The 21,586-nt window shown below is 43.0% G+C and overlaps 2 protein-coding genes across 2 annotated transcripts in view; one reads left to right on the top strand and one right to left on the bottom strand.

The window, feature by feature from the left end:
- Positions 1-82: 82 nt before the first annotated feature.
- LOC137159508 (t-SNARE domain-containing protein 1-like) lies at positions 83-4,442 on the top strand. Its single transcript, XM_067557907.1, has 2 exons — positions 83-804; positions 2,710-4,442. The coding sequence occupies exons 1-2, from the start codon at positions 348-350 to the stop codon at positions 3,366-3,368; spliced, it is 1,116 nt and encodes a 371-aa protein (XP_067414008.1). The 5' UTR covers positions 83-347; the 3' UTR covers positions 3,369-4,442.
- A 13,324-nt stretch (positions 4,443-17,766) lies between these two features.
- The window catches only part of TTBK2 (tau tubulin kinase 2), a 214,924-nt gene continuing 211,104 nt past the window's right edge, over positions 17,767-21,586 (bottom strand). Inside the window, exons 14-15 of the mRNA XM_067557906.1 lie at positions 19,966-21,251; positions 17,767-18,893 (exon numbers count right to left, since the gene is read on the bottom strand). Coding sequence (XP_067414007.1) covers positions 18,425-18,893; positions 19,966-21,251 — 1,755 coding nt within the window. The 3' untranslated portion in view covers positions 17,767-18,424. The remainder of the gene's footprint in view (positions 18,894-19,965; positions 21,252-21,586) is intronic.

Below are 21,586 nucleotides of genomic sequence, written 5' to 3'. Positions count from 1 at the left end.
CCGCTGTGTACGCCAGGGGACGTGGCTGTGACGCTCGGACGGGGCGGGGCTAAAGCGATCGGTGCCCGTGGTGGGCGGGGCCGGGTCGCGCGGACGCGGGTCGCAGCGGGGGATGCCCAGTGGGGCGCGGCGCGCGCCGGCTCCCTGCGCGGGGCGGAGCCGCCCGGCTCCCCACTCCCGCCCCCTGCCCATGTCAACAAGCGGGGCGCGGGGCGCCTGCGCCGGGGGCTTGCGCGTCTCTCGCGTTCTCGTGCGCGGCGTTGCTCTCCCGAGCAGGGCCCCGGCTGTGGCCTAACGGCGGGCGCGCGGCCATCGGGGCGTCCCGCCGGCCCCGCCCGCCGGGGAGGATGATGGCCGAGGACTCGCCCAAGCGGCGCAAGGCCAATTTCAACGAGGCGGAGACCGAGGTGCTGATCGAGCAGGTGCTGAAGCACGAGCAGCTGCTCTTCGCGGCGGGGCCGGGCCGCGCCTCGCCGGGCCAGAAGCGGCGGGTCTGGGAGCTGATCCGGCACAAGGTGAACCCGGTGGCCGCCTGCCCCCGCGACGTGGAGGATCTCAAGAAGCGCTGGAGGGACCTGAAGCGCCGCGACCGCAGCAAGCTCTGCCGCCTCTCGCAAGGCTGCGGCCCCGCCAGCCACCCCGGCGGGCTCGGCCTGCTGCTGCCCCCCGAGGAGATGCCCCAGCCCGCTCAGCAGCCCGACCACCACCGCGCCTACAGCTCCGCGCTGGGCCCTGCCGAAGCCGTGCCCATCGTGGGCGGCATCGATACGCTGGACCTGCCCGGAGCCTCCGTGGTGGACATCGGTGAGCTCCGGGGCTGGTGAGGGGAGAGCGGGGCGGCCCACCCCCACTCCGGTTCCGCCGCGTGTGGGCCTCCGGCGCGGCAGGAGTCGGTGTTGTCATGGAGCCGGGGGATTAGTGCCCTTCCCCCCCGCCGTGTCACTGATCAGAGGAGCGGATCATCCCTCCCGCAGAGGGACTAGCTTGGCCTCTGTGCAGCGCCCAGCGCCCGGCGGGCTCCGCCTGGGCATTGCGGGGGAGGAGGCGGCTTTGTGCTTTTTCGGTGCTTAAAATGGGCTGAAACAGGAGCTCCTGTCATCCTCTGGCAGCAGCAGCTTTAGGAAGACGCTGTTTCCAGTCCCACCCACACTAACCCGGCTTCGTTCTGAATGGTTTTTTGCCTGGTCGGTAACCCCATCATGCAACTCCTTCCCCCACTTTAAGCACTGCCCCATAGATGTTGCTTGAATCCCTGGAGCATGTCTCCGAGGTGCTTCCTAAGGGACAGATCCAGAGCAGGACTAACTCACCCCCACCACACACACACACACACCTCCTGTTTACTCACATGAGGCAGTAGTGCAAGGTAGAGCTGTAAGAGGTATATTTACCCCAGGCAACCTGGGACTTGAAAAGCTTCTTGTTCTGTTTATGCCAGTCTCCCTACCAGTGAGGCCCCCCTTCCAGTGTTTTAAGATCCATGACATATATTTTGTTTGTATGAAGAATTAATTTACATTGAGGTTTTTTTAATCCAAGTGTTAAATCTGTTATTCTTATGCTCAGCATATCTAGCTAGAATGTGTATAGTTAATCTCTGCTCTTGCAAATATTTACAAGTGCTTAACTTTATTTCAGTAAGGTAAGGTGTCCTATTGATTTCTGTGGGATTACTCTTGATAGTTAAGGTAAGCAATGTAAGGATCAGGGTGTTAGGCAGTATCAGTTCACCTTCTGTTTCTGTGCCTCAAGAAGAAAAAAACTCATAGAACATTAGCTGGCCTTAGGAGTAGACTGTATAAAGTATCAAGTCACACATAATTACAGTTGTCAGAAGAAATGAACACCATGATTTAAGAAGCCAGATCCTTGTCTTCAACAACAACAAAAAGTCTTCACTTACTTGCAGATTTGCCAGTTGCTAAGGATGCTCTACTGTACACCAAATCCACTTTTTCAAAATAATTGGTTTATAATGGCTTCCTTCTCCTCTCACGTAAATCACATAGATGCTGAACTGTTAGCAGGTTTTGCATTATAGGTTATGAAAACAATATGTAAAAGCAATGCGTAAAAGTGAACAGACATACCTTAGATGTGGGGCATTAGACCCACCTGTATATGTGCAAATTTGGATCATTCATTCCTTCTGTTCACAGGAAATTATGCAAATTCCACTATGCAAATTCCAGTCTTTGTAAACTGCAAGGAACTGGTAAATTACTTCCTGTTGTGCATGGGCTTGTAAGGTATGAGCTTTCCTGCAATGAAACTTACTTCAGGCAAGGAGGAGCAATCCAGAGAGGGTGTCACTGAGTTTCTGCTGTGCGGATATTGGGTTTCTTGTGCTAAACTGGGAGAGAGGAAAATAAGAGTTTGGAATGAATTTAATCTCTTCTGTAGCAAATGGTTTTGGCTGATCTATTGCGGAGTAAGTGATTTCAATCTGAAATTTGCATCGCTCCGAGTTATGTCATTTACAGTGAGTATGTTTGGGGTTTTTTCCCCACCAAAGGAGACAATATCTATGATACAAGTGTAGAAGATAATAAAGTACAAGTCGTCATTGTAGAGTCTTGACAGCAGAAGTATTAACCACCACATAAATGCCAATAGTGGTCACTGAGCTGGCAGAGGTTTGATTGACCACAGAGATAATGAAGTCTGTTGATTCCTATTTCTGATTCTTTTTCCTCCATGCCCTTTTAGGTTTTACAGATGATCCTGGCCCATCTCAGCAGCCCTGTCTTGAGAAGATGAACTTAAAAGAAGAAATAGTAGTGAAGGTAGTGGAGCCGGAAGAAAGCTCTGAGGACATGGCTGTGGTTCCACCTAGCCAGGAGCAACTGCCCTTTCTGGGAACAGCTGGGGGTGGCTTGTCTGGGAAAGTAAAAGCCAAAACAAAAGGCCGGTCCCAAACAGACCAAAATGAAATTACTGAAGAGGACCTAATGCAGATCCAGCAGAACCAGATGCAGGTGATCCAGTCTGGCTTTGACAATGTCAATCATAACCTTCGGCTGCTGCAGCAAGGCATGCAAGAGCTCAGCAACAGCCTCAGTATCATGGCACACACACTGGTGGCTATCAAAAATGTTTATGTGAAAAACAACACTGGCCCAATCACCTATGCCACCACCTCTACTCAAACCACAGCAGGGTACCTGAGTCCTGGGTCTCCCCAGATCTCCCCAACTGAGGACAGAGGCAGAGCACAGGTGGCTGGAAGCAGCAGCAGAAGTAGCAGCTGCAGTTCCAGCTCTATGTCTCAAGAACCAGGCCCTTCGGATTTTCCTAGACCACCCCTGAGAACCATTAAGAAAGAACATCCAAATGGCTGCTACTATTTCTGTTTTGCAGATATGTAAAACTTGAATATATGTAAAGTGACTGATGTTAGAGGTGCTGTTGTATGCCGTGCTCCAGCCTGTGACTATAATGGAGCAAACTGGACTTGCCTCCCACTTTTTTTTTCCCCAGTGGGGAAAGTTTCACATTAGGTGGCATTTAACACTAACTACCAATCTCCCATTTGTTGATGCTAACTGTTGCAGTTGGTTAATGTCTCTGTTTTCTTCACCATCTTCTTTCAAAAAAAATCAAATTTATTTTGACTAAGATTCTTGTCTGTATCCTCTTTGGGTTAATGTGACTTTTTTAACTTAAAAGGTATGATGGAGTGGGGTGCAAAGGTAATGTTACAGTTATTGAATAGCAGGCGCAGAATCTGTTAGTTACACAAGTTGTGTATTTTTTTAAACCCAACTGCAAAAATAATTGACTTTAAATTTAGTATCTGCTATTTTTATTGTATTTTAAAAAAGACTTGAAAAAAAAAATCTGGGCTGTGCAAGGTATTCCAAGTGGTTGGTAATGTTACCTCCTCGGGGGATGGGATAGAACTAGGCCACAGAGCTACTGATCCATGAATGCGCTGCTCAGATTTCATCCAGCATTGCTCCATCTGGTCACTGTTCACGTCCAGCTCTTCAAATGCACCTTCCCTGCAGAAACATTTTGCTTAACTGCAATGAAAGTGGAGGCTGTTATTTGTCACACAATATAAAAAAAAAAAAAGAAATATAGCAAAAAAAACTCATTTCTGGTGAGTGATGCCTGCTCTCAATATTGAACAATTTTTGCTAATACAACTTAGCACTACACTCTGTCTTCAAAAGATCCAGCATAGTTTCTGGGGACAAATGTCACAGCATTTGAAAGAGAGAGAGAGAGAGAGGAGGAGGAAGCCCCATGTCCTGCATTCTCCAGAACTGAAGCTAGACTTGCTACTCAGAGTATGCTAGTTGGGATTTGGCTTAGGCTGAGGCAGAGCAAGTGCTCTTGAAAAAGTTCCACCTGCTGGGCCTCTGTTTGGGGAGGGCGAGTAGGGAAATGGAAGATCTCCCATCATTATTTATATCATAGCACCTAGCAGCCCCAGTTATGGACAAGGGACCCCACTGTGCTAGGCACTGTACCACTATGGAAGAAAAGTTCCATACTATGTCCTGAGGGAAGAGAGGATGGGAGCAAGGAAAGCCTGCCGAGAAAGCAATTCCTAAATGTCAGCCCAAGAACAAAGAGCCAAGGAGAATCATTACATATGCTGATAGAACAAAAATCGGCTTTTTACAGTAACTTCTACAGCTGACAATGCATTTAGTTGAGTATCAAAATAGGGAAAAGTATTGCCTTTAACAGCTCTTCTTAAATTAATTGTGACTTGTACATGTGGTTGCTATGTAGACATACCCCTAGAAGTCCAGCTCCCTGTCTCCTAGCTGAGAAATCATGGAGCTGCTGAGTAAGATGTAATTTTTACAATCAGTTGTGACAATAGTACTACACTTTTAGGAAGTACCTTTCACTTAATCCAGAGGAAATGATGAAGTCCTTTGCTTTAAACTATGATAAAGCTGAGGAGACATCAACAGCTGCCAGCTTAGGGAATAGTGCAAGGATTTTTCCTCAGGGACCCCAAAATAAATTTTTTTATTACAGCCTGTGAAATTGCTACTTCAAGGTGAGCAAGTCCCCACAACCAGTATTTGGGACAAGCTTTGTAGAAGAGGGTTTGATCATGGTGTGAGCTCTGTGTGATTCTAGTTGGCTGCTCAGGTTCTGCTGAAGAACAGATCTGAAACAAATTACCCAGACAGCTGAAAGGAAACAGCTGAAAAACTAAAAATCAGCAAGACAACACAGTGTCAAAACTAAATACTCCTGCAGACATTTTTTTCCAGCTAGTATTATGTACTGGGCGGGGGGCACTTTGCTAACCAACTACCTCCCCTCAGGCCTGGCCCCCTCTTCCCCCCAGCAATTATTGTTGGCAGTTATTTCACTTCCTGCAGCAGAAAAAAAGTAAGGGTTGAGACAAGGATGGACTTATCCTACACCAGCACAAAGACATATGCTACATACTGGTGCCATGGTTAAAGTAGTTCAGACTTTGGTGCTTAGGGGTGTTCTATCAGTATTAGATGCTAGGAGCACAAATGCAAAAATAGGGCTCTGTTGTCATCACCTTTGAAGACTATTGTGTTATTTTCTCCAGTTCATTAGTTTCACTTTACTTCTGATGAAAAGATTCCCTTTTCTTCTTCTTTATACTAACTTCAGCGCCTGTATAGATATTTTTTTAATCTGGCAGCTGCTGCCTAATTAAAAGCAAACCTGCAGTAGTGATATTGCTGGTGTGTGTTCTTCCTCACTGCCCTAGTCTGTGTACAGTATGCAAGATCATAGAATCATAGAATCATAGAATATTAGAGTTGGAAGGGACCTCAGGAGGTCATCTAGTCCAACCCCCTGCTCAAAGCAGGACTAACCTCTGCTATATCATCCCAACCAGGGCTTTGTCAAGCCGCAGCTTAAAAACCTCTAAGGATGGAGATTCCACCACCTCCCTAGGTAACCCATTCCAGTGCTTCACCACCCTCCTAGTAAAAAACTTTTTCCTAATGTCCAACCTAGACCTCCCTCCCTGCAACTTGAGACCGTTGCTCCTTGTTCTGTCATCTGCCACCACCGAGAACAGCCTAGCCCCATCCTCCCTAGAACCCCCTTTCAGGTAGTTAAAGGCCGCTATCAAATCCCCCTCACTCTTCTCTTTTGCAGACTAAACAAGCCCAGTTCCCTCAGCCTCTCCTCATAAGTCCTGTGCTCCAGCCCCCTAATCATTTTTGTTGCCCTCCGCTGGACTCTCTCCAACTTGTCCACATCCTTTTTGTATTGGGGGGCCCAAAACTGGACACAATATTCTAAATGCGGCCTCACCAATGCCGAATAGAGGGGAATAATCACTTCCCGTGACCTGCTAGCAATGCCCCTCCTAATGCAGCCCAATATGGCATTAGCCTTCTTGCCAACCAGGGCACACTGCTGACTCATATCCAGCTTTTTATCCACCGTTACCCCCAGGTCCTTTTCTGCAGAGCTGCTGCCCAGCTCGTCGGTCCCCAGTCTATAGCTGTGCATGGGATTCTTTCTTCCTAAGTGGAGGACTCTGCACTTTTCTTTGTTGAACCTCATTAGATTTCTTTTGGCCCAATCCTCCAGTTTGTTTAGGTCACTCTGTATCCTATCCCTACCTTGCAGGGTATCTACCACTCCCCCCAGCTTAGTGTCGTCCGCAAACTTGCTGAGGGTGCAATCTACCCCATCCTCCAGATCATTAATAAAGATGTTGAACAAAACCGGCCCCAGGACCGACCCCTGGGGAACTCCGCTTGTGACTGGTTGCCAGCTAGACATGGAGCCATTGATCACTACTCGTTGAGCCCTATGCTCTAGCCAGTTCACTATCCATTTTATAGTCCTTTCATCCAACCCATACTTCTTTAACTTGCTGATAAGAATACTGTGAGAAACCGTATCAAAAGCTTTGCTAAAGTCAAGGTATATCACATCCACCGCCTTCCCTACATCCACAGAGCCAGTCACCTCATCATAGAAAGCAATCAGGTTGGTCAGGCATGACTTTCCCTTGGTGAATCCGTGTTGACTGTTCCTGATCACCTTCCTCTCTTCCAAGTGCCTTAAAATGGATTCCTTAAGGACCTGCTCCATGATCTTTCCAGGGATTGAGGTGAGGCTGACCGGTCTGTAGTTCCCCGGATCCTCTTTCCTCCCTTTTTTGAAGATGGGCACTATATTTGCTTTTTTCCAGTCCTCAGGGACCTCCCCCTGTTGCCATGAGCTTTCAAAGATAATAGCCAATGGCTCTGAAATCACCTCAGCCAACTCCCTCAGCACCCTCGGGTGCATTGCATCCGGCCCCATGGACTTGTGAATGTCCAATCCTTCTAAATAGTCTTGAACCTGTTCCTTCAGCACTGCGGGATGTTCGCCTCCTTCCCATTCTGTGCCACCCAGTACAGCAGTCTGGGAGCTGATCTTGTCTGTGAAGACAGAGGCAAAAAAGGCATTGAGTACCTCAGCTTTCTCCACATCCTCCGTCACTAGGTCGCCTCCCTCTTTCTTTAAGGGGCCTACACTTTCCCGAATCTTCCTCTTGTTGGCAACATGCCTGTAGAAACCCTTTTTGTTCCCCTTCACGTCCCTTGCTAGCTGCAACTCCAATTGTGCTTTGGCCTTCCTCATTTCATTCCTGCACGTTCGAGCAGTGTTTATATAATCCTCCCTAGTCATCTGACCAAGCTTCCACTTCTTGTAAGCTTCTTTTTTGCGTTTAAGTTCGCCAAAGACTTCTTTGTTAAGCCAAGCTGGACGCCTACCATATTTGCTATTCTTTCTGCACATCGGGATGGTTTGCTCTTGTGCCCTCAATAAGGTCTCCTTAAAATACAGCCAGCTCTCTTGGGTTCCTTTCCCCCTCATATTAGCCTCCCAGGGAATCCTGCCCATCAGTTCCCTGAGGGAATCAAAGTCCGCTTTTCTGAAGTCCATGGTCCGTATCCTGCTGTTCCCCTTTCTTCCTTTCATCAGGATCCTGAACTCAACCATCTCATGGTCACTGCTGCCTAGGTTGCCACCCACTTCTACTTCCCCTACCAAATCTTCCCTGTTTGTGAGCAGCAGGTCAAGAGAAGCACGGCCCCTAGATTATAAAACACATGCAGTACATCTTCAATGGGGGTTAATACAGGCTGGGTGCTTTCTACGAAGGGATGGTCTGGCTTCTGAAATGTTTTACCTCACAAAAGCAGTTGTTGCAGGCAATAAATACAACTACCTTATCATTCACCAGGTTTTCTTAAACTGACCCAATCCAAAACTAGTTTTTGAGTTGAGTGATGTAAAAAGCTTCCCATTGCCTGGGAATAGCATAAGATTCTTACTTGCCTGATGTGTACATGTTAACAGGCTGGGAGTGCTCATTCAGATTCCCCTCCTAGAAATGTGGGCTTCAAGTTGTGTTTCCTTTAACTGTGAAAAGCAGCCTTCGCCTCTCTTCTTTTCTTTTAGGACAAGTAGTGATTAATGCTTCTGTAACATTCCAGTTAGATTAGTGAAATGTTGTGCTCTAAAGCTCACCTAATCATTCTGGGCAGTGGCTTCCAACTTGTCAGCAGCCACTTATTAACTGTTCAACATTCTTTCAAGGCCATTTTTCCAGTTGTTCAATTGCTGTACTTGCTCTGTTGCAGCATTGCTTGGTAGAGCCTTCCCTGAGTGTATACATCTCTCTCACGTTGAAGTTTAAGTCCCTGATATGAGCAATTGGATTTTTCAATTGAGAAGCAGCTAAATGTTTGTAGGTCAAGTGCTGTGGAACGCCTGAGACTTTAGAAACTGGGTGGACAAATACCCCCAGTGTGAGCATGAACAAGACACTCACTATACTGAGACACTTCAGTAATTGGCAACCTTAACCTCTGCCTACCACAACTTTACTATTCCAGTCCTGGGTCTCTTCTAAGCAGAGGCTGGCAATTGTGTCGTTTACTTTTACATTAATCAGGGGCCAGATTAAAAGACCAAATTCCTTCACTTGTGATACACATTTAAACCAAGTTTTGAGCAGCGAAAGGTTTGTAAATTAACCCACTGACCTACCTGGCTCCAGTACACAGTGTATAGAATTACTATTTCAATCCCCATCAGCATACACCTGAACTGTCATTCCTTTATGTGCTCTTCTAATCTGCAACATCCAAGATGTTCTTGACTTTCAGCAGTCTTGCATAGGAAGTCTCTCCCTCTTGAAGCATGCCACTAAATTCCTTCCTGCTTTTCAACCAAGACAACATCATTTTCTGGGATTATTACTATGTAAATGAATTCCACATTTATGCTTCCTATTGTGTGAAGTGACTTGAGATAATTGCATAAAAGAAAATAGGTGAGGGCCTGTTCCAGATATGTGGAAGTCAATGGGAGTATTGCTATTGACTTTACTGGTGTCAGGACTGAGCCCTTAATTTGTGTTTCCATTACCTAGCATGGCCCTAGTATAGCACACGTAGGTTGTGATATAGCTGTAATAGAGCTGATAGAACTTTTCCCCCCTTGTGGACTTCACCAAAAATATTCCATGTTGCCATGCAACAGACCAGACAATATTTTACACAGCATACAGGGAATGAGAAATGCATGTATGTTAAATGCAAATATAACCACTGTTTAATCACCGATTAAGCCTACCTGTATCTGTTTTACCAGAGATGTATGAAAAGGGGAAGATCTTCTCTGAATAACAAGTAATGTTAATCAGGCCAACCAGTGACTTAGTAACACTGTTAATACCCCAATACTGCAGATTGCCCAGACTCTACAACAGCTTTATTTCTTTCACTTCCCTGATTGCTGCAGCTCAGATATATTGTACACAGACAAGGCTGGTCTCCTCATTGCAATGCAAGGCCAATAACAGCCAGGACCATCCCCCAATAGCTGTCTTATGGTGAATAATTACCATCACTCTATGAAGACACTGACCACAGAGACCTTTCTGACTGCAGGGAACGTAACGAAGAAGGCTGTTGGTTTCTCAGGGTATGTGTACACATAAACTACAGTGACACAGCTGCACTGCTGTAGTGCTTCAATGAAGATATTACCTACAGTAATGGCAGGGGTTCTCGCATGGGTGTAGATAATCTACCTCCCTGAGAGGCAGTAGCTGGGTCAACAGAATTCTCCCATGGATATAGTGCTGTTTGCACCCAGGGGTTAGGCTGGTTTCACTGCGTCGCCAAAGGGCATTGATTTTTCACACCCCTGAGCAATATAGTTAAACTGACCTAATTTCCTTGTGTAAATCAGGCCTTAGAATGACAGATTTGGAATCTGCCAGATTTTCACTTCATTAGACCTGATCTGGTTGTAGCAGAGTCATTGCTTTGTTGGATGGAGGGAGGGGGGTGCGAAATAGAGCAAAGCTAAAATGTTTATCCTTACTACTGTAATACAGAGTATGAGGCTGCTGAATAGATAGGAGCTCTTTGGTCCAACCACTCCAGTTTGCAACATGAACATCTCACTGTTTGTTCTAGTACCAACAAATTTCCACTTTGTATATATAACAAAAAGAACTAAAAAAAGTGTGTCATAACACAATTGGTGCTTCTTCTCTCCATTTATAAGTTCAGCGTTACAACAGTCAAGAAATAGGCTATAAAAAATTAGTTGGGAACTTTATAAACGGTAAAATCACACAAAGGCAGTCAAGGATTGAAGTTTTGCATGCTGAATGAATATTTTATTTAGAACCAGTTTATAAAAATAAAATACAAAATAATTTGAAGACAGAACATAAAACATTGTACAAAGCCTTGATATGGTACAAATGGGAAAAAAATAAATAATTACACCTTTATATACAAATGACCGTTACAAGGGCATTAGCTCTTCTGCCGATACCTTACGTTCTTGGATGCCTGAGCAAAAAGAAAAAAAAAATGGCTTACAAGATTTCCTTTAGAGGAAAAAAACAAGTACAGGGCAAGAGTCTGGAGCACTCTCAACAACTCACTCTCGCAATGGTAACTAGTAAGCTCTGGGAACAACTTTCTCCTTGAATTATACCACAGATTTTAAACTTGAGTTGTTAAATGTCATCTTATTGGATTCACTGAACATTCTATCTTTAGTTGATTTCCAGATTTTCATTTCTTTGTGGTATTGCCCAGAGATTTTAGATTAGCAGCCAAAGGTTCACAGCTTCAGAAGTTCACTACTTGTCTCTAAGCATTGCTGGTGATTTCCTTAATTTATTGGACTGGATAGTTGTAGGAAAGCAGTTGAAAATCAATTGCTTCCAGTGACAGCACAACAGCTTGTATCTGGGCTGATTCAAAGGAAAAATCAGAAGTCAGAGGAAGACATTAGAACCTTGCTTTCTGGCCAGGGAAGGTAGAATGCATGCAAGGAAGGTTTCCCAGCAACCTACTCCTGGGATTCTGTCAGGCAGCTGGAGGAACAGTGGGTGTGAAATAGCTTTTTTTAGAAAGGCCAACTTCCCAAACTGTCAAATTATCATGACCTTGCTCTGCCATTCAGTAGGAGAATGCAAAAGGACTCCCATTCTCCATACATGGAAAGACAAGGCCCATAAACATATCTTTGGGGGACGGAGCAATCTGTCCTGCTGTTAGAGCACCCTATACACTAGCCAATTCACAGATTAACTGATCCTGAAAGGATGCTAACACCTGCAACTCCCATTGGAGGTAGTTAAATTCCTATTGAGAGTTGTGGGTGGTCAGTACCTCTTATGGGCAGCCTGTTTAGGATATTGCTTTAGAGACCATGTGTTCTACGCCCCTGGCACAACATGGCTCCCACAACAGTAGACGAGGAGGGGGCATAGGGCTGCACTGTGGCCACAAAACAGACATTCATTTTGTAAATAAAATAACCAGCAATTGTAAATATCCTTGCAATGAGCCCATTCCTTCAGTCCATGCACAGGCAAAACCTCCACTGACTTCAATGAGAGTTTCACTTGCATGAGAATAGCTGGACCAGCCCAGGATCTAAGTTATTCATATGCAGGAGAAATTGAAATAGCAGACAGTAAAACTTATAGATCACATAAGTCAACATTTGCACTGGATTAGGATATTGCTGAAGGCCTAAAAAGCAAAACATTTGAATGTGTATAAGTAGGGTTTATTTCAGCATTTCAGTTAAAACCTTTGTTATATTCAAGATCAAGTTTTGCACTGCACAGACTCTAGCACTAATGAGAAATGGACCCTGAACCAAAACAGAGGCTCCAGATACCATGCAACTTTGAGAAAGTTCAGGTCAATATTTGAGCCTTCCAGTTCAAAATGTTCTCTTGTGCTATCTTTATGCATCAGCCACACATTTATTTCTGAATATAATTTTCCCCTCAATGAACTTTTGCAAAGGGAGAAAGTCATTTCCATGATTATCTGGCATGCGTGCTGAACATCTTGGAAAGTGAGTGGCTAACAAAAAACAGCATACACTATACAGGAAAGATCGCAAGTACTATATATTTGTCATTGTTACTCTTGAGAGACACTATTACTAAATGATGGATGGAATGAAAGTCAAAATATAAATTAAAACTTGAATTAATGGAGTAGTTCCTAAATTAACATACAGGACCTAAAGTTAATAAACTTCTATATATTTTTTCTTAAAGGGAAATATGACTCAATATTAAAATAAAACCAGATGATTTAAAGGATAAAACTATAGAGCCTGCTGTGATTGAGATTATACAAACTCCTCTGCTTTAGATAGCATGATAGGATAAACCCAGGTAGTATGAGTCATTATACAATCCAATCTCACTTTTATTTCATTTCTCTTTTCCGAAGATATTTGTGTGTTTGTGTTTCAGGGGGAGGAGAGTTCAGGTGGAAGGTCAGAAACGTACAAATTGTGTGTTTATGTATACTGTGGTGACTTGTATGTATTCCTTAAGATCCATTTTTTCACTATCTAGTTTCCTTGCATTTTGTATGCACCAAAGAGATACAGGAAAGGATTATGCATTATACTAAAAGCTCCAGTAACAGTAAGGGCCATAGCTTTTAACTGTTAAACACAGGGGACGTGGTTAGGTACTACAGCTTTTATCAATATAGTAACCAAGTCCCCTGACTGTGTTACAGTGGAAGCATAGATAAACCAAAAGACATTTGGAATTATAGTGTGTACCTTATGAGCCTAATCCTGCAAGTTGCTGAGCATCCTCAATTCTAACAGAAGTCAACAGGAGTTAAGGTCATTCAGCACTTCACAGGATCAGGCCCGTAAGAAAGCAAATTGTTATTTTATACCCAAGTGACTAGAAATCATTTGGATCGTGATTGCTACTTATTCCTCCCATTCATTTTTGGAAGGTTCATTTTGTCACTGAAATGAAATGTGCAAAAAATATTTTAGGCGAAAAAAATATTATATCAAACAGTATATGTGGGCATGCAGCAGTTTTTTGCCACTAACTCACTTTTAAGAGATTGAAATAATTACCCTCTGGCAGCTCTTCATTCTCATGTTGATGTTGCTACCAGAATTCATGTCCTTTAGAGTTCTGGGAAAAAGTACAATTCATTATGGAAAAGGTCACCTGCTGACAGGACAGAGAGATTGTAGTGTAAGTCAGGCATTGCCTAAATTCTACTTTAGGGAGGGAGAGAAGAATGAAGTTTATAGCACTTTACAGTTCAGCCACTGCCACAAATGCTACTGCAATTATAGGGACCATGAGCGTTTTGCCCTTGTTAGGACTGTAGGATTAGGCCTCTTATTTGGAAGAGGGCTGGTGCTGCAGTTAGACCAGGGCTGAATGCAGGTAGTTCAAGAAGGAGGTCAAACTAAACGAAAGGACAGTCGGCCTCAGCTAGTTCTGGTAGCTGACTTCTAACAAAGAGGAAGCAATAGCTGAGGTAATTCCTACACACTTTTACCCCAAAAATGAAAGGTGAATGAACTTCTTTTAAAAGACCAAGTTCAGTGTTTTCCTTGCTATAATTAATGATCACACATGCCCCAGCAATGCATGGAATGGAGCTCTCAGAACTCAGGCCTTGACAGATGAAAAATCCATCAGTCTACTTTTAAACGTATAGGACAAGATACAGCCCTGTGTTTCATGAGTATTCTGAGAGGTGAGGATGTAGGGAGCCTGTTTCTTACTCATGCAACCATCAAAACAGGATTTTGCCCTATAGTCCTCTGACAGAATATGGTTGCTGGCTACAGGGAATATCCAGCCCCATCATGCTCACCCAGCCAGCTAACATATATACTGGTAGCTGGAGCTGAGTATGGCTTCTTTTTTAGAGCAGCAGCAGCAAAGTGTGCCTGGCAGCATGTTACCTATGCCCACTCTGAGCCACCCTGCCCTGCACTAGTGGCAGATGTATGCTCAGCATCATTCTCTCTGCCACCTCTGGCACATCGCATAAGTCAGATTTTGCCTATAGTTAATCAAACACGCTGTCAGTGTACCATGAAAACTTTTTACCAATACTAAGATACATTTTTTAAAATTACAAACCAAGCACACTATACCTTGCAAAATAGCAGCACAAAAATCTGTTTTTTAGAAGTGAAATATCAAATGCTGGATTTTATTTCATTTAATACATTAAGGGACCCATACTGACAGCTGTGCAAAAATGCTCTGGACAGTCAATCATACAGGAAGGGGGAAATTCTGCCCCCTCCCCAACTTCTCCCATTTGGAAAAAGCCCCCCAAACGCAGTGGAACTGCCACCGTTTCAGAACACATGGGAGACACTGAAGAGGAACTATGCAGGAAGAATCTGAGAGCCCTGTATATGTCTTGGCTGCATGGCAGTTCTCACCACAGAAATGGAGATTAGGATTGAAGGAGGGTATAGCCAGTGGGTCCATGAATTAACTTTTGTGTAAGCGGAAGCTACTGCAACCAGTGCAGAATGGCTGCAGCTGCTCTGGGCCCTGAGGAAGATTCTCCCTCTCCTTAGCCTTGCATAGGTTCCCTGAAAAAAGCCATTGACTGACTTTACACAGGGGCCATTGTCCTTTTGTGATTTTAACTGGAATTAAATGTATAATAATTTATATGTTTATATTGCTGGGATTTATTCTTTACAGAGTCACTGATGATTACAGAGGCCCCCTTGAAATATTAGAAGGGTGGCGATTACACAGAACTTGATTACTATATAGCTACAGTTGCTGATAGTTTAGTTCATAATACCCAATTTGGTACCTTCATGGGGGAGGAGTTATATAACCAACACAGTAAAGTGGGGGGAAGAGTACAAGAGAGACTATATTCTTGACAAATCCATAAATGTAAAGTTGTTTCTATTAGTAACTCAGTAGTTTTCTAACCAGCTATAGAATCTGTATTTGTCACCCCAAAACTGCAGTGAGTCCCTATCAAGGACAAAGTTCTTTTACCATGCATTGTGCTGAAAAAGTCAAAAGCACAATCCCCTCTGTTTTGCTCCCCCACCCCCCAGTCGGTGTAGTTCCTCTCTTTGTATGGGCAAAAAGTGCAAATAGTAATGTATTTCTACCAATATCAATGTTGTCTGTTTTATTCACTAGTACATAATATTGCACAATATGGGTATATTTTAGTCTCTGGCAAAGAGAAGGAAAATATCTCTTTCGAGTTTTATGTCTCCTCTCACCTGTAAAACAAACCATTCTTAAAATAACAGTGATAAACTGGTTCTGGATCCTGCTATATCAGGGAGAAAATGTAAATACCTTATTTTCAATATTTCAAGGGAAGGGCGGAGCCCAAATCTGCCCCCACTGAAGTTAATGCCAAAACTCCTATAGACATTACTGGTAAAAAGGACTGAACTCCAAGACCAAAGTGAATGCTCCTCAGAAAATTGAGAATGAAAAAATATCATAAGCTTCCACACTGCCTTAAGAGACAGTATCAGCAGAACCTTAGGGAGAAATGTCTACAATGGGATCCAACTCTGTTTAGTGTATACTGCAAGGTGACAGGTAAGGAAATCAAAAATGAAAAGATGGGGCTTAGTTTTTTTTGTCTTTATCATCTATTAGGTAATTCATTAACTGTTATTGCTCCTATATCATGAGCAATGTTTCAGCGTAAATGCACATTGTGAAATGAAAAAACAGTAATTACAAATCCTATCTTGTAATTAAAGATACAGTACCTCTGAGTCTGTGCTCCTGTTTCTCTCTGTCTCTCTTTCTTACACACACACACACAAAAATTATAAATAAAAGGAAAAGACTGAGACACAGAACACTGGCTTGCTGACAAATTACCAATCCTTCAATACCGTACTGAGGCATGAAGGCTGTTAGACTTCATGCATGCCAGGAAACTATTTTCAGGAAATGAGTGATGGAATGCCAAGAGTATTCAGGCACGCAACAGAAAGAGAACTGCATCATCTGTGGTCCATAAATTACAAATGGAGAATGAGAAAGAGTAAGTGAATTTATATAAGCATATGTATATATATATATATATATATATATATTTATAAATATTTATATTATATAATTTACCATGAGGACATGCAATTATTAGTATATCATCTATTATACAATATAATACAAAGGGATGGGCCTTTCTAATGGCATAGTCTCTTCAGAAACAGCATGTATGCCCTACCTATTGCATTCCTCTGCAGTGCTTGAAACCTGAATGAAACGAAGGTTCCACACTGTGCTACATTACTTATGGAAAACAGTATACACAGGAGGAAAAAGAAAATCCGAATACACTCTGACAGTACAAAAGAAATTCAGTGTAGCTCCAGGGCAGCTTTGATGCAGCATTAGAAATGTGTTAGTTCAGAGAGGAAATATTTTCTTTTCAAACCAAAGGTACTAGTTTGGCAGCAAACAGAGGTTAAATAAAAAGCACAGATGCTGGGTAGAAAGGCATATGACTACAGCAAGCAGATCAGTAACAGACAAAGTTCCACACATGCACCATCCCTGGGACAGGTAGCATTAGGGAGACTAGTTACACTTGTATTTTCAGACTTGTACTCCTGTGTTTTATACTATTCTGATCCACTGTCCATTTCTGAACATAGTAAAGGCTGCTGTACCTCTAAGTGTCCTACAATGATCCTCTACAGCATATTAAGTGAGTAATAAAGGAAATTTGTGGAAAATAGACACCATGGACTTTATTCACAGAAAAGGAGCCTGGCTTCTCAATGAGACATTTGGTCTAGAGGGAAAACAAAAATCCCAACAATGAAGTTGTCTGAGATTTGTTTTCTTTCTGGGTTATATCGCCAAATATTCTCATTCAGATTCTGTAGGAAGCAGAAGTGAAGGCCTTTATTCCTCTTGTCTATAACCTATAAAGTGTACAGGCTCTACACTCACCTTTCAGCACTGAGAACACACATATAGTTAGTTCATGTTCTAGAATTAGGCTAAATTCCAAGGTAAAAAATGAATCTGAGTTTGTAGTTCTCTTTTCTCCTTCTCAGCACTGTTATCTTGGGTTTAATGTCAATACAGTAACTTTATGAATAAGGTCAATTAGGGCTTAAGTGGTCCCTAACTAATAGGAAAGTGATGGTTGTAACAAGGACTCTCTTTTGCACTCAAACAACCTTTCAGACAAACTGTTCACATACTTATGACTAAATACAGCAGTGTATAGTAAGTCTGCAACAATCCTCCAGGGTGAAGACTCTTTATCCATAACTCAGACTGAAATGACTGCCTCCAGAATCTACATAATATAGGCCTGGAGAGGAGAGCCATGGCTCCAAAAAGAAAAAAGCAACATGACTGATGTTTAAAGGTTCTTGGATACTAAGTAACAAAAGACTAATGCCCTGCAAGATATCAATATAAAAACTCAGAAAATGTTAAAGTTTATTTTTAAAATATCATCAGTATAAAGAATGTGTGAAGTGTGGAATTTTTTTTTTTGGTAGGAGAATCTGTACCATGACCAATCCATAAATATATATTTTACTAATAACAGAACGGGGAGCAGGGAGATGGCATGGACACTGAATGACTCAGAAAGAGGTGTGCGCAGCCTGAGCAGTACCTATCTCGGAAGTGGTGGTGTCATTGTGAAAATAAAAACAGATGTTTCAGGTTCTGTTATATATTCTTTGAGAAAGGCCTTAAATAATTAGGCCAAATCTCCTAAGTACACAAAATAAAAACAATAAACAAACAAAAATCCCTATTAAAATTATCTCTCAAATGAGTGTTCTAACTTCAAATGTTCCACACAACTTTGACTGTCCTTCTCCAGCCTCTACCATTCTCCCCGATCTGCTTGCTGCTTGTCCTTAGGCAATGCCTGGCCACTCATTAACACACACTGACTTGTCAAATAATTTATCACGTTTACTTTCTTTCAAAACTGAGGATTCAACACTGATTTTTTGCGGGGGGGGGGAGGGTTGGGTTTTTTGTTTGTTTGTTTAAATACACAGTACACAGACACAACATGCATCAGATTAGGAGAAGGCTTTTACACCTGTCAAGGCATAGTTCCTATCTACTTAGTTTACTAGCAGATTTGCTCTTTCCTGTGGGGATTTTAGTATTTGAAGAGTGGTGGCAGGAGCTGTTAGATCCTTTCAGACCATTTTTGCTTGGTTTGCTGCAGAAGTGCTCTTGTTGGCAGGACCTCCTAGAGGATGAGGATCCCGAGTGGCTAGGAGGCGATTTACTCCTCCCAAGGTGTGGGGATGAACTCCTCTGGTCATGGTGGGGCCGTCCACCCCTGGATGGTGAAGAACTGGCTGTACGGGGTAAGGAAGAGCTCCTAGGGGAGGCACTGGGGCTGCGTCGGGGGATGACAGGGCTTTTGGGTGGCGTTTTTGGGCTATGTGGCGATCCTGGACTCTTACACTGTGTGGAGCTCCTTGGTTTTTGAGATCCATTCTGAAGGATTTGAGCCAGACGAGAGATAAGGTCTGAGTCTGAGTTGCTGCTCCCTAGAACTCTGTACCTGCGTAATCTTAAAAAGAAATGAAGAGAGATTATTTCCACCATCTGATTGTGCTTTGTCCGTTACAACAAATATACACAAACATAGTATAATTGGAAACTAGAGATGGGTCCTAGCTGCAGAGTTCACATCTGGATCTGAATTTACCTAAAGTTCAGAGGGTATCTGAATCTAGGATTTTGGTTTGTGTCCAGTTCAAATGGATAGTATCCATGTTTGTGTAACCCCCAACACATCACAAGAATGTTTTTATAAGTACTGGATAGAGGTGTCAAAGTGCATACAGGCAGACTTATTTTTCTGGTAATCCTGGAAGGAGCATACTGAAAGGCGGTGCTTATCAATTCTTTTTGGAGGGGTAGCATACATTCCCTGTCTACCCTCTGTGGCTGCAGTCTGTCAGTCAGTGTGGAAGAGGGCAAAGCCTTCCCTCTACAACTTCTTTCAGAGGGTATTGCATCACTGTGACCCCAACACTCACCTTATCCTTCTAGTCTAGTCTTACACAAAACAGGATTTTGGCTGCCCATGCATAGATGTCCAGGGGTGAAAGAGAGCTTCTGAAGTCCTCTCTGCCCTCCTTTCCATTCCTGTGCATAATCAGCCATGATCTGACCCTAACTAATTTTGTTCACCAAAATTTTCAAACCATTAGGCTTCTAAATAAGAGTGCTTTGCTAATGGGTTTTGTGAGTTTTCAGCACTTCTGAAAATCAGGTCATTTTTATTTAAGTGTCTAAATACAGATATAACTTTAAGAACCCAAGTTTGAAAATTCTGGCTATACATATCTATTGGGTTCAGTGGAAGACTGTCACATTCTTTTGTAACACTGCAAGATATTGTTAATATCTAATGTCTGTGCTAAAGCTTTTTTTCTTTAAAAAAAAGCAGTTAAAATATTTCTCAAATGCGTTTTTTGTGGTCAGATCACTCAAATCCAGGGTTTTAAAAAAGAGACGGGTTTACAAATGACAGAAGTTTTGGACAATCACATGATGCATATTCTCACACTACTCTTTGCAAGCTAGATCAAAGCTATTTTAAAATAAAATATGTATTTCTAGTTCATTTTTATTACCTGGCTTCCACCCCAGGCCTAGTTGGTGGTTTTCCTGGGGGTGGACGAGGAAAGAATTGAGCTGAGGTTGAACTGATGATTTGATCAGTTGTAGCCCATGATACCGGCCTTGGAATCTTGCTCTTTCTGGACTGAGAGCTGCTTGGTGACAAAGAGCCATCCTCAGATTGTTTTCCCACATGAGAGTCCAGTGTCAATCTGGAAAAGGAGGATAAGACATCATCCTCTGAAAACGGTACAGAAGCAGCAGCCACTTTTTCCTCCAGTGACTTGTCAGAGGCACTAGAGAGGTCACCAAGGAAAGATTTGAACTGTCTCTTTTCCACAAGTAGCCTGACCAAGTCTGTGTGATGGGCCTTCTTTAGGAGAAGCTTTTCTTTCGCTGAAACAGGAGAAGTGGATTCTGATGTCATGTCTATTTCTTGTGCTAAAACTGGTATGCGACTTTGTCTGACCACAAAAGGTGACCTAACCAAGTCTTTCTTAGACTGATGAGAACTCCCATTCTCTGAAATACAATGGAACAACTCTCCATTTCTAGGGGCATTTTTCTCTCTTTTGCCCTCTTGGTGAAAAAATGTATTAAGGTCCATCTGGTGGCATTCCAAGTCGTCACTATGATAAATTTCCTCATTATCATGGAAACCATTTCCCTGCACTGCTACTGTTTGGCTTGCCTGTCTATCAGCAAATAAGTCAAGGACTCTTGAGGGTGAAACTTCTGATGTCTCAGCTGCTGCTGACTTCTGTACCTCATACTTTCCATCTGAATTTAGCACCAAACAGGAACTCCTTGGCTTTGATTCATCAGATTCAATAGCAGCTGGAGGTTCCTCCTCCACAAATTTTGAGCTTCCTGGTGGAGAAGAACTCTGCTCTTTGTGAGACATTTCAATGGCATCCTCAGAAACCAGTAGAAGCCTTCCTTCTTTAATTTCTACAGGGAGATTTTCAGGTTCTTCTTCTTCCTCCCTACTGATACATTGTTCAAGTAGGTCCTTTTGGCCACAGTCTAGGTGTCTGACACATTCTTTGACATGTCCTTCCCTCTCAAGCACCTCATGGCTGATATAATTTAACTGGAGCACCAGATCTGTTCTGCTGGTATTAGTGGGAAGTGCATCCTCTGTCACTACCAATCCAGGCAAATTCTCTTTAGGAGAGGAAAATTCCACAATGTGTTCCATAGGCTGAGTGTCTCTGTCCCTCTTCTCTAGCTGGTGGCCATAATGAAAGCTCTCAGAGGCAGATTGGGTGGATGCCACTGATGGTCTGGGTACTGTTATCTATGTTGGAAAATTAAAGGAAGAATTAAAAGATAAGAATATCATTTTATACAGAGCACATTCTTTAAAATGCTGATTTGATACTGTTTGTTCAAAGTTTTATTGTTTCCATCAATCACCATGTTCACATCAGAAAAATAACAGCTAATTTCATAAATGACACGATTTCCAAAACTAGAAAATAAAATACTCTACCATCCTGGGACAAAATGTTTGGCATGTGAAAACAAACATTATCTCTGCTGAAAAGGTCACATTTACCTGCTGGAGAATAGAGCCAGCCTAAGGGGTAAACTACGTTTTGTTTGTTATTTTTATAAAATTTTGCATATTTT

This window comes from Emydura macquarii, unplaced genomic scaffold, assembly GCF_026122565.2.
Source record: "Emydura macquarii macquarii isolate MOO-44397 ecotype Brisbane River unplaced genomic scaffold, CSIRO-AGI_Emac_v2 contig_1876, whole genome shotgun sequence".
NCBI lineage: Eukaryota > Metazoa > Chordata > Testudines > Chelidae > Emydura > Emydura macquarii.
The sequence above is the reverse complement of the archived record's forward strand: the minus strand, read 5'-3'. Positions and strand labels throughout refer to the sequence as shown.